Here is a 17,796-nt window from a genome sequence, read left to right as displayed (position 1 = left end):
CGCGTTGAAGAACTTTACCATGGTACGACCCATCGCGCGAAGAAGTAGTTCAAATTTGAGGAGGATTTGATCGGTGCTGAGGAACTCCCAAAATACGAAATTGGACCTTTTGAGCATTACTCTCGTGGCGTTGGGGATGAGGGCGATTATGTCCGCTCCTTGGAGAAGAGTTTCCAAGGTTGGAAGGCGTATTTTAAATAACAGATCTATTACTCTTTCGACGCGGTCTTCGAATTTTGAGCCGCTGATTCCAAGACACTTAACTTTGCAGTTGAGGAAGTTGCGCAAATAGATTGAATCCACATATGCAAGGTGGAGCAACGCTTCTATATCTATTTCCGTGGTGTCGTCTAGATAATTGAAGAGAATCTCTTGGATTAAAGGAGGGCAATCCGCCAAGACAGCTAACTCAAATGCGTTCCACCCTGACTTGTTTCTGAGAAGAGGATCGGCGCCGTAGCACAACAACGTGGCGATGACCTCGAAATTAACTTCGCCATAGTCGAGCAAAGCCATATGAAGAAGAGTATTGCCACCTTTGTCTTTATCACAGACCTCTAAGTTGTTGTTCAGAAACAGTTCTGTGATTTTCCCCCAACAACAATCCAATAACAAATAAGTCAGACGGATATTCGTCACGTGAAAACAGACCCCTTTCCTTACGAGTTTCGTTACAAAGAATTCAACATCTTCAGGAATGCTTAACTTCATAGCCATATGCAGTGCAGTTTGAAAGTCCTTGTTGTTGTCTCCAGGTCCCCCAGGTTGTGGAAAGGCAGCATAAAATCGAAAATTTCCTTGCGATTGCGCCGAATTGCCTCCTGGAGTATTGTATGGCCTGTAGAGGACAGTTTTTGACACCATTCGCGCGAGCCGTAGCTAGAAATCAGCGCCCCAACCTCCGCAAAGTTATCGGTTGCGACCGCATATTCAAGTTCCAAGAACTGGAAATTAGAGTCGTTTCTAGACAGTTTGATTATGGGGTTACCTTAGGATCTGGGGGGGACGTCTCCATAGCCTAGCAACACCAACACTTCACACTATCTTCGGGTAACTTTGAATTTGAAATGTCAAAATATGTGATGTGAACTTGTCCCCACTTGCTATGTGTATTGTTGGTTGCCTACTTTAAAAATATTAAAAACTTTAATATAATTAAGTTAGTTTCGTGTTTATTATCGTCAGGGGAGTCATTCGAAGTCTTGCAATGTTGTAAATTGTATTAGAATAATTAAAATTAAACTCTTATAACCGCGTGAAGTTAGCCCTCGCCGATTTGTCAGTTGTCAAACCTCTGACATGCGCTGTCATTTACGCGCCAGATTGCTCGATCTTTCACAATAAGAAGTAAACCGAAAGTAGTAAAAACCGTCATTTTTAACCCTGTCAAGGGGCGAATTAAGTCAGTTTTCCCCTCTGTCCGTCCTTCTGAAGCCTACAAACCGTGAGTACTTTTTACTCCGACTTTTTCGGATTTCCACAAAAAATTGTTTTTTAGATGGCCATCAACAACTCCAACGAAGATAATGGCTTAGCCGTCAATTGCGAAGACGAAGAAATGCTGCAATACAAGAAAGGCGCCTTGAACGTGGTCACTTTTCGAATTGGTACGTTTTGTCTTTTGTTTCGTTTTTCACAGTTTCTCCTTGTAGTTCATGAGAAAAACGACGTGAATTCGCACAAGAAGTCCAAATCGTTCAAGCCCGACATGGCACATCAGATTTTTGGCGAACCGTAAGTGGGAGATGAGCCTCTGGGGCGACCTAACCTCACTTTTTCAGGGAAATGATTTTCGGGTACAAACAGCTCAGTATTCACTTGTATTACCTCCACAACTCGGCCAAGTGCTACGTGGATCTCCAAAAAGGGGAGAAGATCGTTGAAACCGACGCCTACCAAGCCGATGATATCATGCAGTCTTTGAACCCATGGCTCCCCACGAATTACCGATTGAAAAAAGAAGACTTTTTGAAAGACATCGGCGAGGAAAATCACGAACTGGTGTTCGGGGAGACAATCTATTCCTTTGAAGACAACAACAGTAAGCCCCCTTGTTGACACCAACTCCTCTCACTCTTTTGATTGTAGAAACTTACAAAATCAATTTGTGTGACCCCAAAAACGAAGACTTCAAAGACTTCCATCAGCGCTTTGAGACGTTCATTGTGTGGTTCATAGATGGCGCGAATTTCATAGACTTGGAGGACTCCCGTTGGACCATTTTCTACGTGTAAGTACCGACGTTCACATCTCCACCAATCACAGTCGGTTTTTTTAGGTACGAAGAGTCTGACCACGCCCCCACCAAAAAGAAGTGGCGCTCTCCTATTGGTTTCTGTACCGTTTACCAGTTTTTCCTGTATCCTGATTCGACACGCCCTCGTATCAGTCAGTTCTTCATCCTCCCCACGCACCAGAGGCGGGGTATTGGTACCAAGTTGTATTCCGCTGTCTACAACTATCTGCGGGACTTACCAACTTCCGGTGATATCACAGTGGAGGAGCCAACTCAGACGTTTCAGAAAATAAGAGACTTCTGTGATAGTCTCCGCATTTATAGAGAACTCGAAGAAATGGAGGTTAACATCAGCACGCAGAACGTGAAGAAAATCAACGAGATTCTCAAGAGACACAAGATCTGCAAGAGACAAGCGCGCAGAGTCTTCGATATTCTGGAGTGTTTGAAATCGCACAAGAATGGTTACAAGGAGTATCTTAAGTTCACTCAGAATATCAAGGCCAGGATTGTCAATGAAGTCGAGAAAGAGACCCGCGGGAGCAAGAGACTCTGCAATTCGGAGAGAGTGGGGGTTTTCACTCAGCCCATTGACAAAAAGGCTGTGGTGGAAACAGAATACGTCCGTTACATCGACAGCTTGGAATGGCCAACTAAGCGTTTGATGGCGGTGGTTGGAAAAAATTAGTTATATTGTGTTAATTTTGTAATAAAATTGTTTGAAATGGATTTTGATTGGTTTCCTCCATGAAAACAACCGAAGATCTGGTTGAACAAGCAGACTGGATTTTTATTTTATTTCATATACATGAACATATCTGCATATAAAAACGTACAATACCACTACAGGTAGTTTACAATGGGTGATGTACTGATGCAAATTTCGTGTGGCAAAAATAGAAACAATTTTGCACAGTAATGTAAACCGAATTTGTTGTTTAAACACTTTAATGACAATATTCATATTTGCCTCTTATGAAGAGTATGTACACTTTGAATGCTTGTTGAACAAAATGCAGTCGTCTGCAAATAATTTCGAAAATATCTTTTTAACAAATATTTGCACTGTATTTACAATAATATTTTAACAAGTCACTGGGTTGTACTTGACATGAAAACAGTAACCAGAAAAACTAAGTGAGAACAAAAGTACAACTAAATTAGTAACTACAGACTAACCAGTCACGTTAGTCAAGTGAACTAGAACTTTAACTTGCAACAGTACAAAATGAATATCCTAAATTATGATTATATTACAAAATGAAGATAATTACAAGTGAACTGAATAACTACAAGCTTTGAATTCTGTATTTTTGCTTTTGAAGATTTTAATATACATTACAATACTAAAAAGCAACAACAGTATTGATCAACGTATGACAATCACAGACCTTAGAATACAAAATCCGAAGCTTCAAACAATAAAAGAAAAAACGAACTATTACGAGAGGGCCTCGCCCGTTCCAAACTGAAATTAAAACCAACCAAGAACACTGTCCCACATCTACCTTTTATGTCTATCTCTCGACCTCTCCATGTCCACCCACTCGGGATCATTCGGATCCTCCTCCCCGATCGCCGACTCGGTCGACTCGCTACCCGGCGAATCCACCTTCTCGTCCAAGTACCCGAACTCTCCCGAATCCTGCGCTCGATAATTCGTCTGAAATTGGTGATCCTCCGGCATATTCTTCAACATCCGATCGTACGTGTCGTCGTCCAACGGAAACGTTCGACTCTCGAACGGTGGCACTTCGATATTTTCCGGCGTGTTATTCTCCTCCCTTCCGACCCATCGCGATTGCGAGATCGTCCGACGTCGCATCGCACTCACCGACGGCAGATCGTCGGGATTCGTCGGAGGAAGAGGCGTGGCCGGTGGCGAAGTCAACGGCGAATTGGTGTTCTCGGTGTGGTCGATCGGATGAGGAGACAACGGATCGGGTGTGTTCGCCCCGCTCGATTCGGCAAGGCTGTCAGTTCGCTTGTGCGATCGGGAACGACCGTGACCGATCGGCAACTTTAGGTAACTCAGGAATTTCTTCTTCTCTTCATATTCGCTCTTGTCGTGCCGCGAAACCACAACCTCCTCCGACATGTCTTCCGTCTACACAAGAAAACAATCAATAAAACACCAAACAACACCAAAATAACAAAGAAAAACAATCAACGATCAGTGGTAGTGACGAATTGACTTAAATCATCGCAAATCATTTGTTTTGTATGCATCATGTGTGGACAACACCGTAAGAAAAACAAAAGGAGAACTTACGTCGCCATCTTGACTAGGATTTCTAACAGCTCCGTTGTTTTTATCACATTTAAGGTCGATCTCCGCAATGCGCCACCTACAAAAAACCGATTATCACACTGAATATTTTTTTTTTTCACCAGTGACTCACTTTGGCGTTAAGATTTCTTTGTACTGCAACTTCTCCACCCTGGTGGAGGCGGCCACACTATACGGAATCACAATATTATCGATATCGTACGAATTCGTTCGATTCCTCCTATTGTAGCCTGAAATCGCCTGCATGTGTAGCAACGGTGACGAACTCGGCGACGCCGCTGCCGAAATTGACGTCGCCGCATTGCTGTTATTACCGATGGATTCAACTTCTTCGTCGGCAGCGTCGCCTACTAACGATTGCAGCTGTGCCATCGCCATCTTCGGCTTCTTCTTGAACGAGAGTGAAGAGGACGATGAGGAGTGTCTTCCTGGTTTCTTGCCTCGGATTTTGTTTCTGATTTCTGGGGGAGACGATGCATGAAAATCTGATGGGTTTTGAATAAAATAATACTTACTTGCCGACAGGGCGGACATGGTGCTCGGTTTTAACAAGCGGTTGTACTTCTTTCTGTGGTCGATTTTCTTCGATCTGTGCTCTAGTACAGATTTATCAGATCTATCGGTTTTTATAACTTTGAGAGATTTCATTCGGGTGCTTCGTTGTTGCCATTCTGGGTTCTTCATGATCGCCTCGCAGTGGATGGCGTACGACACGTCTAGAACAAAATACAGATTAGTCTCCAAAAGAAAAAACCAAAATCTGGAAATTCAATAGAGGATGAAGACATGACTGTTAATTTCCCGAGTTTGCAGTTCTCGAAATATCGCTGTGTCCAATGGAAATGAAACAAGACACCTCAGTGTCAATAATATCAAGTTTCAATGTTGTGTCTTTCACTTGGAGACGACAAAAAGCGCTCTTTCGAACCGCAAATCAGGAGGAAAGTAGTTTCCTCACCTTCCGGCACTGAGAAAACTGGATGAAACGCCGGATCCACCATAGCTATCCTCTCCGCTTTGCTCAACGCATCCGTGGGGTCCCTGGGATGCGTCGGGTCCGTCCGTCCCGTGCAGACGGCGCATGGAGCCTTCGCCTTCGTACATCCGCATCGTACAGTACTCGGCCTCGCCGCCCTCTTGGAAATAACGTGTAGTCCGCTCAACTGCAGCAGCTTCCGCTTCTTGAAGTTGATCAACGGTCTCGTCCTCGCGCACTGGTAGTCCGGATAAGCGCCGTTGGCCGTCGTCGCCGTCGCGTCGCCTTCGAGCGTCTTGGACGATAACGGCGAACTTCCCGGTAGTTGACCGCGATATCCGTTGACTGCCGTCGGCGAGGTGGACGTGTTATTATTGATGGATGGCAGAGGTGGTGGACTGGCGCCGCCGAGTTGGATGTCGCCTTTCGACGACCGGATTTGACGCTGAAAATCGCTGTGTTGTCGTATTCGATATTCCAAGTCGGAGATTTGGGCCTGCAGCCACGTCCAACGGCTGGCGATGGCGGCGCGTTGGGTTGCATACTTCCAGAGTGCTCGCTTCTGTCTGCAAAGCAAAGAAAAATGCGTCAAAAACGCCACCAAAACCCACGTTTACGTGATTCACACGCAAACATTAGTCATTACACAAACTAGAATGATATAAACGATGAAAACAATTCAAACACTGCGTTCAAGGCCACACATTTTAATTTGGGTGGAAATTCAATTACAACACCGCCAGAGCCAGTCAAGATTTTGTCATAGATAGCGAGTTCGCCCAGTATTTATACGGTATGGCAATAAAAACAAAATAAGAACAGCGGAAGTTTTGTTTACACGTTAACCTAAATTTATACCGTTTTCGTACAATCCGGCTGAGCTAGAAAGGAAAAGGATCATAATCAACAGACAGGAAAAAATCAGTTCACGTAATAAAAATAACGAGTCAATGACACGGCTTTGTTTTCGGAAGAAATTTACAGGTCAAGTCGGCTCCGCAACAAAGAACGCACGTCTGAGCGCTCTTCAACCAATTAGAAATACAGTAGTTTCTCGATAATTTGAAATTCTAGGAACCTGGCAAAAATTCAAATTATCGAGAGTTTAAAATATAGAGATTCAAATAATTGAGAGAAAGAGAAGAAAAAATTTAAATAAACAAGAGTTTAAAGGCAAACAGACAATAGTAAGAATAAACAAACCAATCAAAGAAGAGAGTGTAAAATACACTAACTCTACTTTGAAGAAATATCGTAAAACTTATGAGGAAAAACTTCAAATTATCGAGAGTCTAGTGTACTCGGATACCTTAGCTGCGACATGCGTTTCCGGATCGGCGCCAACGCAGCGTCCTTTTTCCCTTCGCCTTGTTTATTTATAAACCGCTAATCACGTAAATATTTACGTACGCGCCGTGTCATAGATAAGACGGTTTTTATTTTCGCGCAACGAACCGACAAAGTTTTCGACATCCTCCGCAGAGGCAATTTTCTTCGGTCACTCCTTCGTTACGAAAGCGAAACGGCCTTGAACGGACTCCACGTGTAGGACAGTTAATTTCGAAGCTGAAAAAAAGGTACATTTTAACGAAACGAGCGATTATCACATTGAAACCACTAACTGAATGTTTCGTAAGCGGGAAAACGCGTAATGGATATGGTGCAAGTGATAAAGTTTTTATTATCACATTGTTACCAACCAAACACAATGGAAGCGTCAAAAAAAATAACTGAAAAATCCGCGACGTTTCAGTCGCTGAACTTTGTTACTCCATTCTTATTCATCGATCTACTTTATGGTCAAAGACACAAATAAACGCTTCAATGGGAAAAAAAAGTTTATAGGTAAAAAAACGAACGTAAACACAAAAACGAGTCAACAACCTGATTTTGGAACTGTAGCGTCACCTTAAATAGCGATTTGTACGTTCAACAGGTTGTTCGGAAATTAATTGAACAATCAATGTTTGTATTGGGGTGGAAAAAAAAAGTTGATTATGTTAGTCCGCAATATTGATCGAAGAGCTCGCCGCCCATTCGTACTTTATCCTTATGTAAGCGCCGCCTCTGGACACGTGACGATTTCATGAATGTTTGAGATAATCATTTTCCATAGTTTTATCGTTGGTCAAAATTACGCGAATGTTTTGATTCGGCAAAAGGAGACGAGTTTGGACTTGACTCCTTTGTGACGGAGCGCGTTTACACTCCAAAGCCACATAGGAAATGAATGCAATGAAGTTTTTGTTTGATGTAGACCCAATATTTTAGTCAAAAAACTCACGTGCAATTAAGACTGTTCTAATAACGCTTGGTAAACTGCCAGGTTTCAATATAACAGGTATTTCAGATCGTCGTAAAAAATAATGAAGGAAATTTCATTGGATTTGACGCTGTTGCTCAACAAAACTTGCAAATTAGAAGACGGGGCCGAGATTTTCTTGGAAAAATTAGCGCCAACTATCCGATTCTAGTTATGCAAAAAAAAAAACACATTTGCACATGGAATAGTTCGGATTTACATAAGCATAATTCAAAAATTGTAGCCATGACTTTCATTTCTTGCAAATTGTGAAAAAGAAAACAATACAAATGATCGCTGTCTGGGTGATTGGATAAACATATTGGCGCAGCTAAAACAGTCTTTACTTTTGAGAGATAAATAAAAATTGTCGCAGATATGTTTGAGTTAGTAGTCATCAAGCGTTTTATTACATTATTGTTTTACCGCACAGCGGGCTTTCGGTGATTTTTACGGCCCGTGGGCGTAAATTCAAATAAATACAGAATATTAGAACTGTAATTTAAGAAATATAGAGCAAAATTTATAATCTGAGAATTTGAAACTCTTAAATTTGAAGAGACATTCGGGAAATTCAGATTGAGAGTTTTTGACCTAGAAATACTGAAATTGAAAAAAATAGATTCTAGAATCTTTTTTTCTGGTTTGATGGTCTAAAATCTGAAAATTTCGTTATAGAATCAAAAAGACTTCAAAGCCGAATCTTCAGATCAAACATTTTAAATCAAAGAGTCCTAAAGAAGAAAACGTAAGAAGCTCAACTTTTCTGTATACAAGGTGTTTATGAATGTTTCTAGGATCAAGGGTGGCTCTGGTATAATAAATAATTGAGGTTAACTACAAACGTCAGTTGAAAAATCTAAACTCACATTTACAATGAGCGGCAAATTTCTTTGACATTTCATAGCCACCCTTGACGCTAGAAACATTTATAAATACCTTGTTTTTGGGCCACAAAATAAAAAACTACTAACTACTTTATTAACAAAAAACGTTATCTTTCTGGAGTGATAAACAATTAAAATTGTCTTGTTGCAGTTGGATAAAATTCGTACAGTGATAACCTTCACGTTTGTTAAATTTGACACACAATTATTCACTACTAAATTGTCTATTAAAACCTGAATGTCAACCTTTGTCCCCTTTTCTCCTCTTCCTCGAACTTTTTTAAGAAATTGAGAAAAATACAAGTCAGAGACGTTTCGGTAATAAAAGAAGGTCATCTTCAATTTGTTAATTGAAACTTCGTCTCGTCTAAAATTATATAAACACTGTCGCATTGTACAAAAACCCACTTTCTCCCCCGACTGTACAATCAACCGTTATGACTCCAAACAAAAACCGCAAATTGCAGTAGGCGCAAAAACTCAAGGACAAACTCCATGAATCACAATACCTGAGAATATGATAAGAACGATAAAGAATGAACGATTACTGTAAGCTTTCTACCTTTTTTCACAAACGACCAATTACCCGACAATCAATGAATTTAATGTGACATTTCCAGCGGGTATCAATAAATCAATAAAATTAATTCTTCATTGCGTCTGGAAAGCTGGCCACCTGATTTGGCGCTATTCTTGTGGATGGTAATAAAAACTTGACAGTATAAGCAGAAACGCAATAAAGACGTTTTTTGTCGCATTCACAATGGTTGAAACATGTGTTTACCGAATACATGTGTGGTTTGGTGCCGCTTATTCCACGAAAACCAACAATGGTGAATACTGAAAATGAGGGCGTAAAAACGGACTTTTCGGCCGCGATCCACAAATTACGATCGTTTAAAATACTTGAAAAATTGCACAATTCGACGAATGTTGCATCAGCGATTAGATACAGTAAAGACAGTCAAAATAATCCTTGGATTTGTCAATCGACCAATAAAACGATTGTTTTTCCCTCGCTCGCGTAAAAACGTGCTTTTCGTCCTCAATCTACAGATCATGTTTTTTTTATTAATGGGAAAATTGTTGCATCACACCGATTAGATATGACAAAAATGATAATTAAGCTCACGTAAACACGTTAAAAATAAGTCCGGACCTGCTAAAAACGGTCACAATTTGCCGGATTTCTCGTTGTTTATTGCCAACCGACTAAAAATAACATCCGAAATGGAATTTGCCGATCACATGACAATTTTTAATTCCACAGTAGTTCCCTTAAATTACATAATTGCAATTGTGGTCTCGAAACGATGAGAAAAAGTGTGGTTAGATTGTTTTATTGATTGTGCAGGTCATGTTCCTTCAGTTTGTTTTCTTCGTGTAATCTGTCAGACTTCCTGTGTAATATTACGCAATGTTGATAGCCCCCATACTTACATGCTAAGGTACTGCTGATGGGGATTAGTATAATTTTGCATTTCATCACAGCTCTCGCCCCCTGAACTACTCTCAGTCGCTTCAGAATCCACGTCTTGCTGCACCACACTTAGTTCCGCATGCAACAACCCCGAGACCTTTTGCAGCTCTTGTTTATGTTCCAAAGGCCAAGGGGGCACGTTCACTATTCCCGGGACACTAATTCTGTGATTTCCCGTTTCACAAGATCCAGACCCGAAATATTTCGGTATGTGTTTCTGTCTTGCGACCGAATTCGCTTGTAACGTCGCCGCCATCTCCAACTTCTTCAGCATGGCTTTGGTAGAGCCGTACGACATCGGCCTCATGGGTTTGTCGTCTTCAAAAGTGTTGTCCTTGAGGCGTTTCAGAGACCTGTGGACGTACTCGTAGACGCCGGCGACTTCGCCACTGACGTGGTGCCCCATCGCCCTCGCTTGGAGTTTTCGGATTTTCCGCTGAAGGAAGTCCAAGCGTCTGGTTATTTTGTTTTGTGTGTATTTTAGCTCGGCGAGGGTTTCCTTCGATTGGGTTTCTTTATCCTGGGGGTCCTCCATGGAGATGTTCATCATATCCACGTCCGTAAGAAACTTTTCAACAATCTCTTCGTCTGGGATCGACTTGATTGCTTGCATGATCTCGTCGACGTGGGGAAGGTCGACCTCGCCTGGGGGCGAATTTGAGGTTAAGTCCTGCATCTTGAAGGCTTTATGGAGACCCATGTTTTGGTCGGTGATCGTAGGGCTTTCACTCATTATAATGTCACAGTCGGGGGGCTGCTCGCAATGGAGGTACTTGGGTTTAGGGGGCAGCGTGAAGCTCTGCTTCTGGGCAGGGTCTGTTAAGGCAGGGGCCATGACCTCCGCATAGGGCCGCCTCACCGAGGCCGTACGCAGTCCCATTCATCCAGCGGTGGCCCTGGACGCCGCCCCCGGCCCTAGTCGCCGGCCGGTTCCATGCCCCCGACGCTTCCGCTTCCGACTTCTCCTGCACCACTCCCACGTGACGGCAACACCACGCCAACGCTCACGCGAACATCACACGCGAAGAAAAACACTTTGGAGACGTTCAAACGGCGAAATTCCGCACCACTTTCGCACTATTTTATTGAACAACAATGGCGACTTCGCTTTACACCAAACAACGCACTCTATTCCAACGGCGACTATGATCACAGAGCAAACGCGAGATTTCAGTCAAGGCCTACATCACTGCCGGAGTCAAAACACGCTGCCACCAGGTTATGTAACACGCTGAAGCCGACGTCCATGCACCAACGCCAGCTAAAAATCGCACGATGATTTTTAACACACGTTTACAGCGACGAGGCGGCGATTTTCATTCGGTCGGGAGATGTGCAGACAGCTTTTGGCGCGGACACCAAAGCGACGATCGCGGCGACATCTACGCGCGCCAAATTCAAAAACGACACCTTTCTTCCGACGTTCCAACCCCCTCAGAGCGCCGACACTAACTCACAGTCCCCTTATATACCATCCACGACAACACCCCCATTGTTACCTCTCCAATTTGACTCCCCCCAGGAGAGATACGCACGGGAGCGTCCCTCCCTATAACACCCCGAAAATCGAGACGGAGGCGCGGTAACCCCCTTAACAACCACAATGACATCTGTTCGACTGTCTTCACTCCCCAAGAGTCATGTTTGCTGGTTCCACAACCTTCAATGAGCGACTTCATCTTCTTGGGTGACACCAATAAATTTCCAAAATTTCCGAGTTTATTCAAATTCCTGGCTTAATACTCTTCTTCGGACACGTTTAAACGACTTTTTCACCCCAATTTTGACTTCCACGGGGGCGATTCTCGAAATTTCGCAACAATTTGACAAGCACTTGACAAGGACCAACATGTCATGTGGTACACTTTTGAAATTTGAGGTTAGCGAAGAACATGTCTTCGGATTATTTGAAAGTTGAGTTCCCAGACCACTTGACAGCGGTAAATAACTAAATTTAGAGCCTTCCGGAGACAATCTTGACATTTTTTAGGACTCCGACACCCACATATACAGGGTGACTCCTTTAGCAGGCGCCAACACCAAAATTATCACTTGTTCCCTCCAAAATTCACAGAAAATCTCAAGAGGAGGCGACGTGAAGGAAGTGTACCAACTCAGCTTCAACTTGGGGGTAATTTAGAGAGGTGGTAACGATTTAAAGAACGATTTTTGTTCTTCCAGGGGGTAAAACCCGAGTTTTTGCCTGGAGACACGATCGGGGTGCTCCCCAGCAACGACAGGGGTCTCATAGAGAGGATTTTCCTCCGTCTCAACGTGGAGAAATTGGCTGACAAGGCGTGTGAACTCAAGGTTTGGGAAAAAACGCTGAAGAAAAACGCTGCGATTCCTAAACATTTGCCCCCGACCAGCTCCCTCAGGAGAATCTTTCTGGAGCATGTCGATGTCCACACTCCTCCTAAGAAGGTATCAATTTTCGTATTATTGTTTGTTCATTATTTATTACAGTCTATTAATTTTTTAACTCTTTTAGTTGTTCCTGAAGGCTTTGGCTAGATTTGCCCAGGACTCCCAGGAGTTGGCAACCCTCCAAGAGCTCTCCTCGCCGAAGTCCTCAGGGTACACCCAGTTCGTCAAAACAACGGGGTCTCTGTGGGGGCTCCTGGAGGCCTTTCCTTCCTGTACACCACCTGTAGAACTTCTCCTGGAGCACCTCCCTCCTCTTCTGCCACGTCCCTATTCCATCTCGTCATCCCCAAATCTCGAAATCACGTTCTTCGTCCTCGAGAAGGATGACGGTACCAAAGGCTTGTGCACCTCCTGGTTGCAAAACCTCCCTGTCGGTGCTACAGTGCCGTTGTACTTCCGGAAACCCTCAAGTTTCCAACTGGATGGGTCTTCTCCAGTGATTTGCATAGCTACAGGAACGGGGGTTGCACCCTTCAGGAGTTTCTTCAAGCGCGGGAGCCCCTGCCTGGTGTGGCTGTTCTACGGGTGTCGCTACCACGACAGAGACTTTCTCTTCCGGGAGGAAATCAAAGAATGGCACCGAGTTAAACTCATATCCAAACTCGATGTCGTTTGCTCCAGAGACTCTGAAACTAAACGGTACGTTCAACACGCCATCAGGGAGCACAGTGAGGAGTTCCAGGACTGGGTTTTGAACAAAGAGGCTCGCATTTATATCTGTGGTGGTGGCAGGACTGTCTCTGACGTCAAAACGACTCTTGGAGATCTAGGATTTGACGTGGAGGCAATGGAGCGGGAAGGTCGCCTGGTCGTGGATTCCTGGGGCTGAAGAAAAAGACCCTCCGTGGCACACCAAGTGTATTGTCACAAGAAAGTATGTACAATATAAAATATGATTCCTTTTGGAACTATAAAAATATCTTATTGTAAGACTTTATAAAAATATAATATGGAAATCCCGATAATTACAAATGCCAGTCTCGTGTCGTCATCACGCCTTATGTAAAATTTTCTTAGCCGCCTTGATCAACGGCGTCAACGTCTTCAGCTCCATCCGACCCTCAAGAAACTCGTGTTGTAACAACTCTTCGGACGTCGCCCGTCGATCCACATCAACTTGTAAACATTTATCGATGAAATCTTTGAGGTTTTCGCTCAGCTGCGCCCATCTCACTATCTTCGGTCTGCCATTTGCCGTGATCAGGTAGAGTGCACGTAATGGCGGCTCTCGCAAATATGGCGGTTCGCCGTCCAACATCTCCACGATCATGATCCCGAGGGACCATATATCAACCTTCTTCCCGTATTTTTGTCGGGTTACCACTTCCGGTGCCATCCAGTACGGCGTCCCTACCATCGTCTCGCGTTGCTCGTTGCCGACAACGTTAGCGCAGAACCCGAAATCGGTAACTTTAACGGTACCATCCATCCCGAGTAAGACGTTATCGGACTTGATATCCCTATGGATGGTCCCTCGGGAATGTAAATAATCGATGGCTTGGAGGACCTCGTAGCACACCGCTGCGATCTGCCCTTCTTTCATTACCGTTTCCGTCACGACATCCGTTAACGGACCGCCGTCGAGCAGCTCCATCACCACCCAGAGGTGGTCGTCGTACATTACAAAAGCGTCTAAGAAATTCACGAGGTTTTTATGTTGGAAGTTCTTCATTATCGCGATCTCGCTCAAGAGGAGCTCCTTCCGCTGTTGCTTCGTCATGTCGATGTCTTTGATTGCGACTAAATTGTTCGTGTTGAGATCAGTGGCCACGAAGACGATCCCCGACGCTCCCGAACCGAGATCCTTCTGACTCCGACAGTAGAAGTCATTGGGATCCCCAGGATTGCAGAGTTTCTTAATCTCGCGCAGATAGTCATCATCCGACATTCGGCTCTTCCTTCGCAAGAAGTCATCGTCGGAGGAATAATCCGATTTCCGTCGAAGTTCAAAGTCGTCGGTGTCGTTTAACTTAAGACAGTCGAGGCCTTGGGTCAGTGGCTTCGTCTTCTTTAAGTTGCTGGCGTTTCTCTTTGGAGGGATTGCGGGGGCTGACTCATTAGATATCCTGAAAGAAAAAACGTTATAAAAAAAGAAATCTGTACGTGCTGCATAGTGACGCCCTCTTTAATATTTGCTGTTGTTATCAAGTGTGCTTTGATAAGGCACCGGAAGTAACTCAATTTTGCGTGTTAAACAAATTTATTAAAACCAATACAAAACACGCGTCTTAGATTTTATTCAACTTCTTCCTCGCCGCGCGTATCAACGGCGTCAACCGACTCAACTCCACCCGTCTCTGCAGAAACTTATAATTCAACAGTTCTCCAGCTGTAGCCCTCCGGTCGACATCAACCTGAAGACTTGCATCAACGAAATCCTTCAAATCGCTCGTTAGTTCCGTCCATCTCGTTATTTCTGGTCGCCCGATGGCGGCGATCAAGTACAGCGCTCTCAAAGGGGGCTCCTGTAAGTAAGGGGGCTCTCCGTCCAACATCTCCACGATCATGATCCCCAGCGACCAGATATCAACTTTTTTTCCGTACTTCTGACGTGTTACCACTTCCGGCGCCATCCAATATGGCGTCCCCGCCATGGTCTGGCGTTGCTCGTTTCCGGAAACATACGCGCAAAAACCGAAATCTGTTATCTTTACGGTACCATCCATTCCCAGGAGGACGTTGTCTGATTTTAGGTCTCTATGGATGGTACCTTTGGTGTGGAGGTAGTGAAGGGCTTGGAGGACCTCAAAGCAGACGGTGGCGATCTGGGATTCGGTCATCACCGTCTCTTGGACGACGTCAGTGAGAGGACCACCGTCGAGGAGCTCCATGACCACCCACACGTGGTCGTACACCAAGAAAGCGTCCAAGAAATTCACCAGGTTCCGGTGTTTGTAGTTCTTCATCACCGCGATCTCCCGTACAAGAAGTTCCTTCTTTTGTTGCTTAGTGGTGTCAATGTCTTTGATCGCCACGCTGGTACCATCGATCAGATTAGTGGCGATGGACACCACACCGAAAGCCCCAGAACCTAAATCTCTGTCTGAGCGGAAGTAGAGTTCGTTGGGGTCGCTAGGGTTACACAGTTTGCGCAGCTCGTGCAAGAAGTCCCCTTTTGGGGGGCACCCGCGCAAAGTCACGCTAGGTTCGCAGGGTTCCCTTGCCGATTTGGTACTGAAAGAAGGCGTTTTATTGAAATGAAGACGGGGGGAGGTAAAGCCGGAAGCATTTGCAGGCCAAAGGCTAGAATCTAAAAGGAAGATCAGCGCTTGTGATTAGAATTTCAAACCGCGTCTGCATTCAAATCGAATCAAAAGTTGTTAATTCTCTGTAAAATCATCCTCGAAATAAAAAATTTAAACACGCAGGTACTAAATTATTCTTCGGACATCCATTTGTCGCGATCAATATCCGACTGGATGACAAAGAGATTTCCGTTTCCTCGCAAAAACGTCCTTTCTGGCATTTTTTTGTCTTTGGAAATCTAATTTATTCTCAGTCGGGACAAGACGTAAACGAGGGGTTAATCTCTATGGGAAATCAATGTATCAGTCTTAGGAAATCAGGGGAAATCGTTAGGAAATCAATAATAAATCGTTAAAAAATGAGGGGAAATCATTAGGACATCAGGGGCAATTGACAGGAAATCTATGGAAATCAGGGGAAGTTACACGAAATTACAAGAAAATCAGGGAAAGTAGACGAAATCACACGGAAATCTAGGAAAATCAGACAAATTTAACATTTTTGAGAAGTAATAACCCCTGGGACGTAAATATTCATTGTGATTTATCGAGTTCACGCTTCGTTTTCACAATTATTGTCATTTCGCTTTTGTCCTGACGTAAATTGGGGGAAAAGTGAACGTCAGGTGGTTTTGAGCGGTGAGAAGTTTATTTAATTTGGAAATTCGAGTTGACTTTCGAGGAAGAATTGTAATGCCAAACAAAAGAAAAAAAAAAGGAGTGTCCTTGAAAAAACCCTAAAAGCATAGCCTACTTAAAAACTCAAAAATCGTCTCCAAATGTCAAACTGGCACACGTGCACGGCCAACTTAAACATTAGTCATCTGATTTAAATCCGAATCAAGGTCGGCTTTGAATAAAATTCCTCTCAAGTGTGTTTTACCATCGGAAATCACCTCGTGACGTAAAATCGCCGGAAAAAAATTAATAAACGTCGATCTTGACAGCTTCAAGCATTCGCAAATAAGCACAGCCTACTCAGTCTGCAATAATCCAATTTTCATAATTCCAATGAATGATAACAACAAGCAAATATCCGAGTTCTGGCTCAAACATTTTTTTAATTCCAAAGAAATTGATAAGATTACATGTACTTGAACCTGAGTTGATATAAAAAAGAAAACTTACGTATTCACATACAAAGGCTCGGAACTGCTATCTAGTCCAGAATCCTTGCTTTTATGGGCATCTTTTGAATTCATATACTGGTCGATTTCCTTTGACTCTTCAGCAATGTAATTTTCAGTGAGGATATGCTTGATTTCTCCCTTTTCTTGCTTTTTAATGGAATAATTGTAATACTTGACCGCTTGCCGCACAGCCATTGGATTATTAGCTTGTTCATCTTGAGTGATCTGTGTCCCAATCTGTCTCAACCAAGCCGAAGGCAACCCGGCAAGATTCCCATCGGCATCCACACTCACATGAATATCATGCATAACATTCACCGGGGAACCAATGCTGGTAACTGGTTGGAACTCCGATTCCCTGGACCTGTTGCGCTTCTTGAAGAAGAAACTCATTTTTGGAGTGTAGGGCGGAGGCACTTTGACATAAAGCTAGGTTATGATATGGCAGTGCGAGTCTGGAATGAAGATATCACACTTGGAGGAACTAACGCGGATCACTTTAGTTGTTAAATTATGAATAATGAATATGACACACACACCCCATTTGGCGGACTAGGGAATTTCGGATTGGAACTAAACTGTCAACGCGGTGCCAACCTCGTAAAGTGGAAATAACTAGGGACGGGTGGGGTGCCCGGGGGTTGTTTAGGGGGAATGGGAGGCGTTTTGATGGGGTTGTTTGGATTTGTAATGAAAATTGGGAGATAAGAAGGAAAAGTGTACCTGTGTGGAGACTTTTGGTTTGGAACTATGTAGCTATAGTGAGTGACCAACCAGTGGTAACCAAAGTCACTGAAAATTCAAATGTGGTAATTATGCTCTT

The 17,796-nt window shown here is 43.6% G+C and overlaps 4 protein-coding genes and 1 pseudogene across 5 annotated transcripts; 2 read left to right on the top strand and 3 right to left on the bottom strand.

Moving 5' to 3' along the window:
- Positions 1–1,260: 1,260 nt before the first annotated feature.
- On the top strand, positions 1,261–2,965 carry Hat1 (histone acetyltransferase 1). Its single transcript, XM_088033544.1, has 6 exons — positions 1,261–1,444; positions 1,499–1,607; positions 1,653–1,734; positions 1,782–2,041; positions 2,089–2,230; positions 2,279–2,965. The coding sequence occupies exons 2-6, from the start codon at positions 1,499–1,501 to the stop codon at positions 2,922–2,924; spliced, it is 1,239 nt and encodes a 412-aa protein (XP_087889670.1). The 5' UTR covers positions 1,261–1,444; the 3' UTR covers positions 2,925–2,965.
- A 35-nt stretch (positions 2,966–3,000) lies between these two features.
- On the bottom strand, positions 3,001–11,051 carry nsl1 (non-specific lethal 1). 2 transcript variants are annotated; one of them, XM_088034971.1, is made up of 6 exons: positions 10,132–11,051; positions 5,485–6,068; positions 5,042–5,242; positions 4,639–4,987; positions 4,509–4,584; positions 3,001–4,343 (listed from the first exon to the last, which is right to left on the bottom strand). In XM_088034971.1, exons 1-6 carry the CDS (start codon positions 11,049–11,051, stop codon positions 3,741–3,743), a joined length of 2,733 nt encoding a protein of 910 aa, XP_087891097.1. In that variant the 3' UTR covers positions 3,001–3,740. The 2 variants fall into 2 exon arrangements, with proteins under 2 accessions (XP_087891097.1, XP_087891096.1); XM_088034970.1 differs by having other exon boundaries at positions 4,639–5,242.
- Positions 11,052–11,918: 867 nt separating this feature from the next.
- LOC148175946 (methionine synthase reductase) lies at positions 11,919–13,433 on the top strand. Its single transcript, XM_088034973.1, is given in 5 exon segments — positions 11,919–12,055; positions 12,057–12,111; positions 12,162–12,302; positions 12,353–12,595; positions 12,663–13,433. Coding segments are annotated over 5 exon segments (1,239 nt in total). The 5' UTR covers positions 11,919–12,020; the 3' UTR covers positions 13,428–13,433.
- Positions 13,434–13,441: 8 nt separating this feature from the next.
- On the bottom strand, positions 13,442–17,572 carry Pak3 (p21 (RAC1) activated kinase 3). The gene is made up of 2 exons (XM_088034972.1): positions 16,972–17,572; positions 13,442–14,664 (listed from the first exon to the last, which is right to left on the bottom strand). The coding sequence occupies exons 1-2, from the start codon at positions 17,364–17,366 to the stop codon at positions 13,590–13,592; spliced, it is 1,470 nt and encodes a 489-aa protein (XP_087891098.1). The 5' UTR covers positions 17,367–17,572; the 3' UTR covers positions 13,442–13,589.
- LOC148175945 (serine/threonine-protein kinase PAK 3 pseudogene) lies at positions 14,675–15,873 on the bottom strand (annotated as a pseudogene).
- Positions 17,573–17,796: the final 224 nt, after the last annotated feature.

This window comes from Gnatocerus cornutus, chromosome 4, assembly GCF_029298725.1.
Source record: "Gnatocerus cornutus isolate USDA-ARS CGAHR chromosome 4, icGnaCorn1.1, whole genome shotgun sequence".
Lineage (NCBI taxonomy): Eukaryota > Metazoa > Arthropoda > Insecta > Coleoptera > Tenebrionidae > Gnatocerus > Gnatocerus cornutus.
The sequence above is the reverse complement of the archived record's forward strand: the minus strand, read 5'-3'. Positions and strand labels throughout refer to the sequence as shown.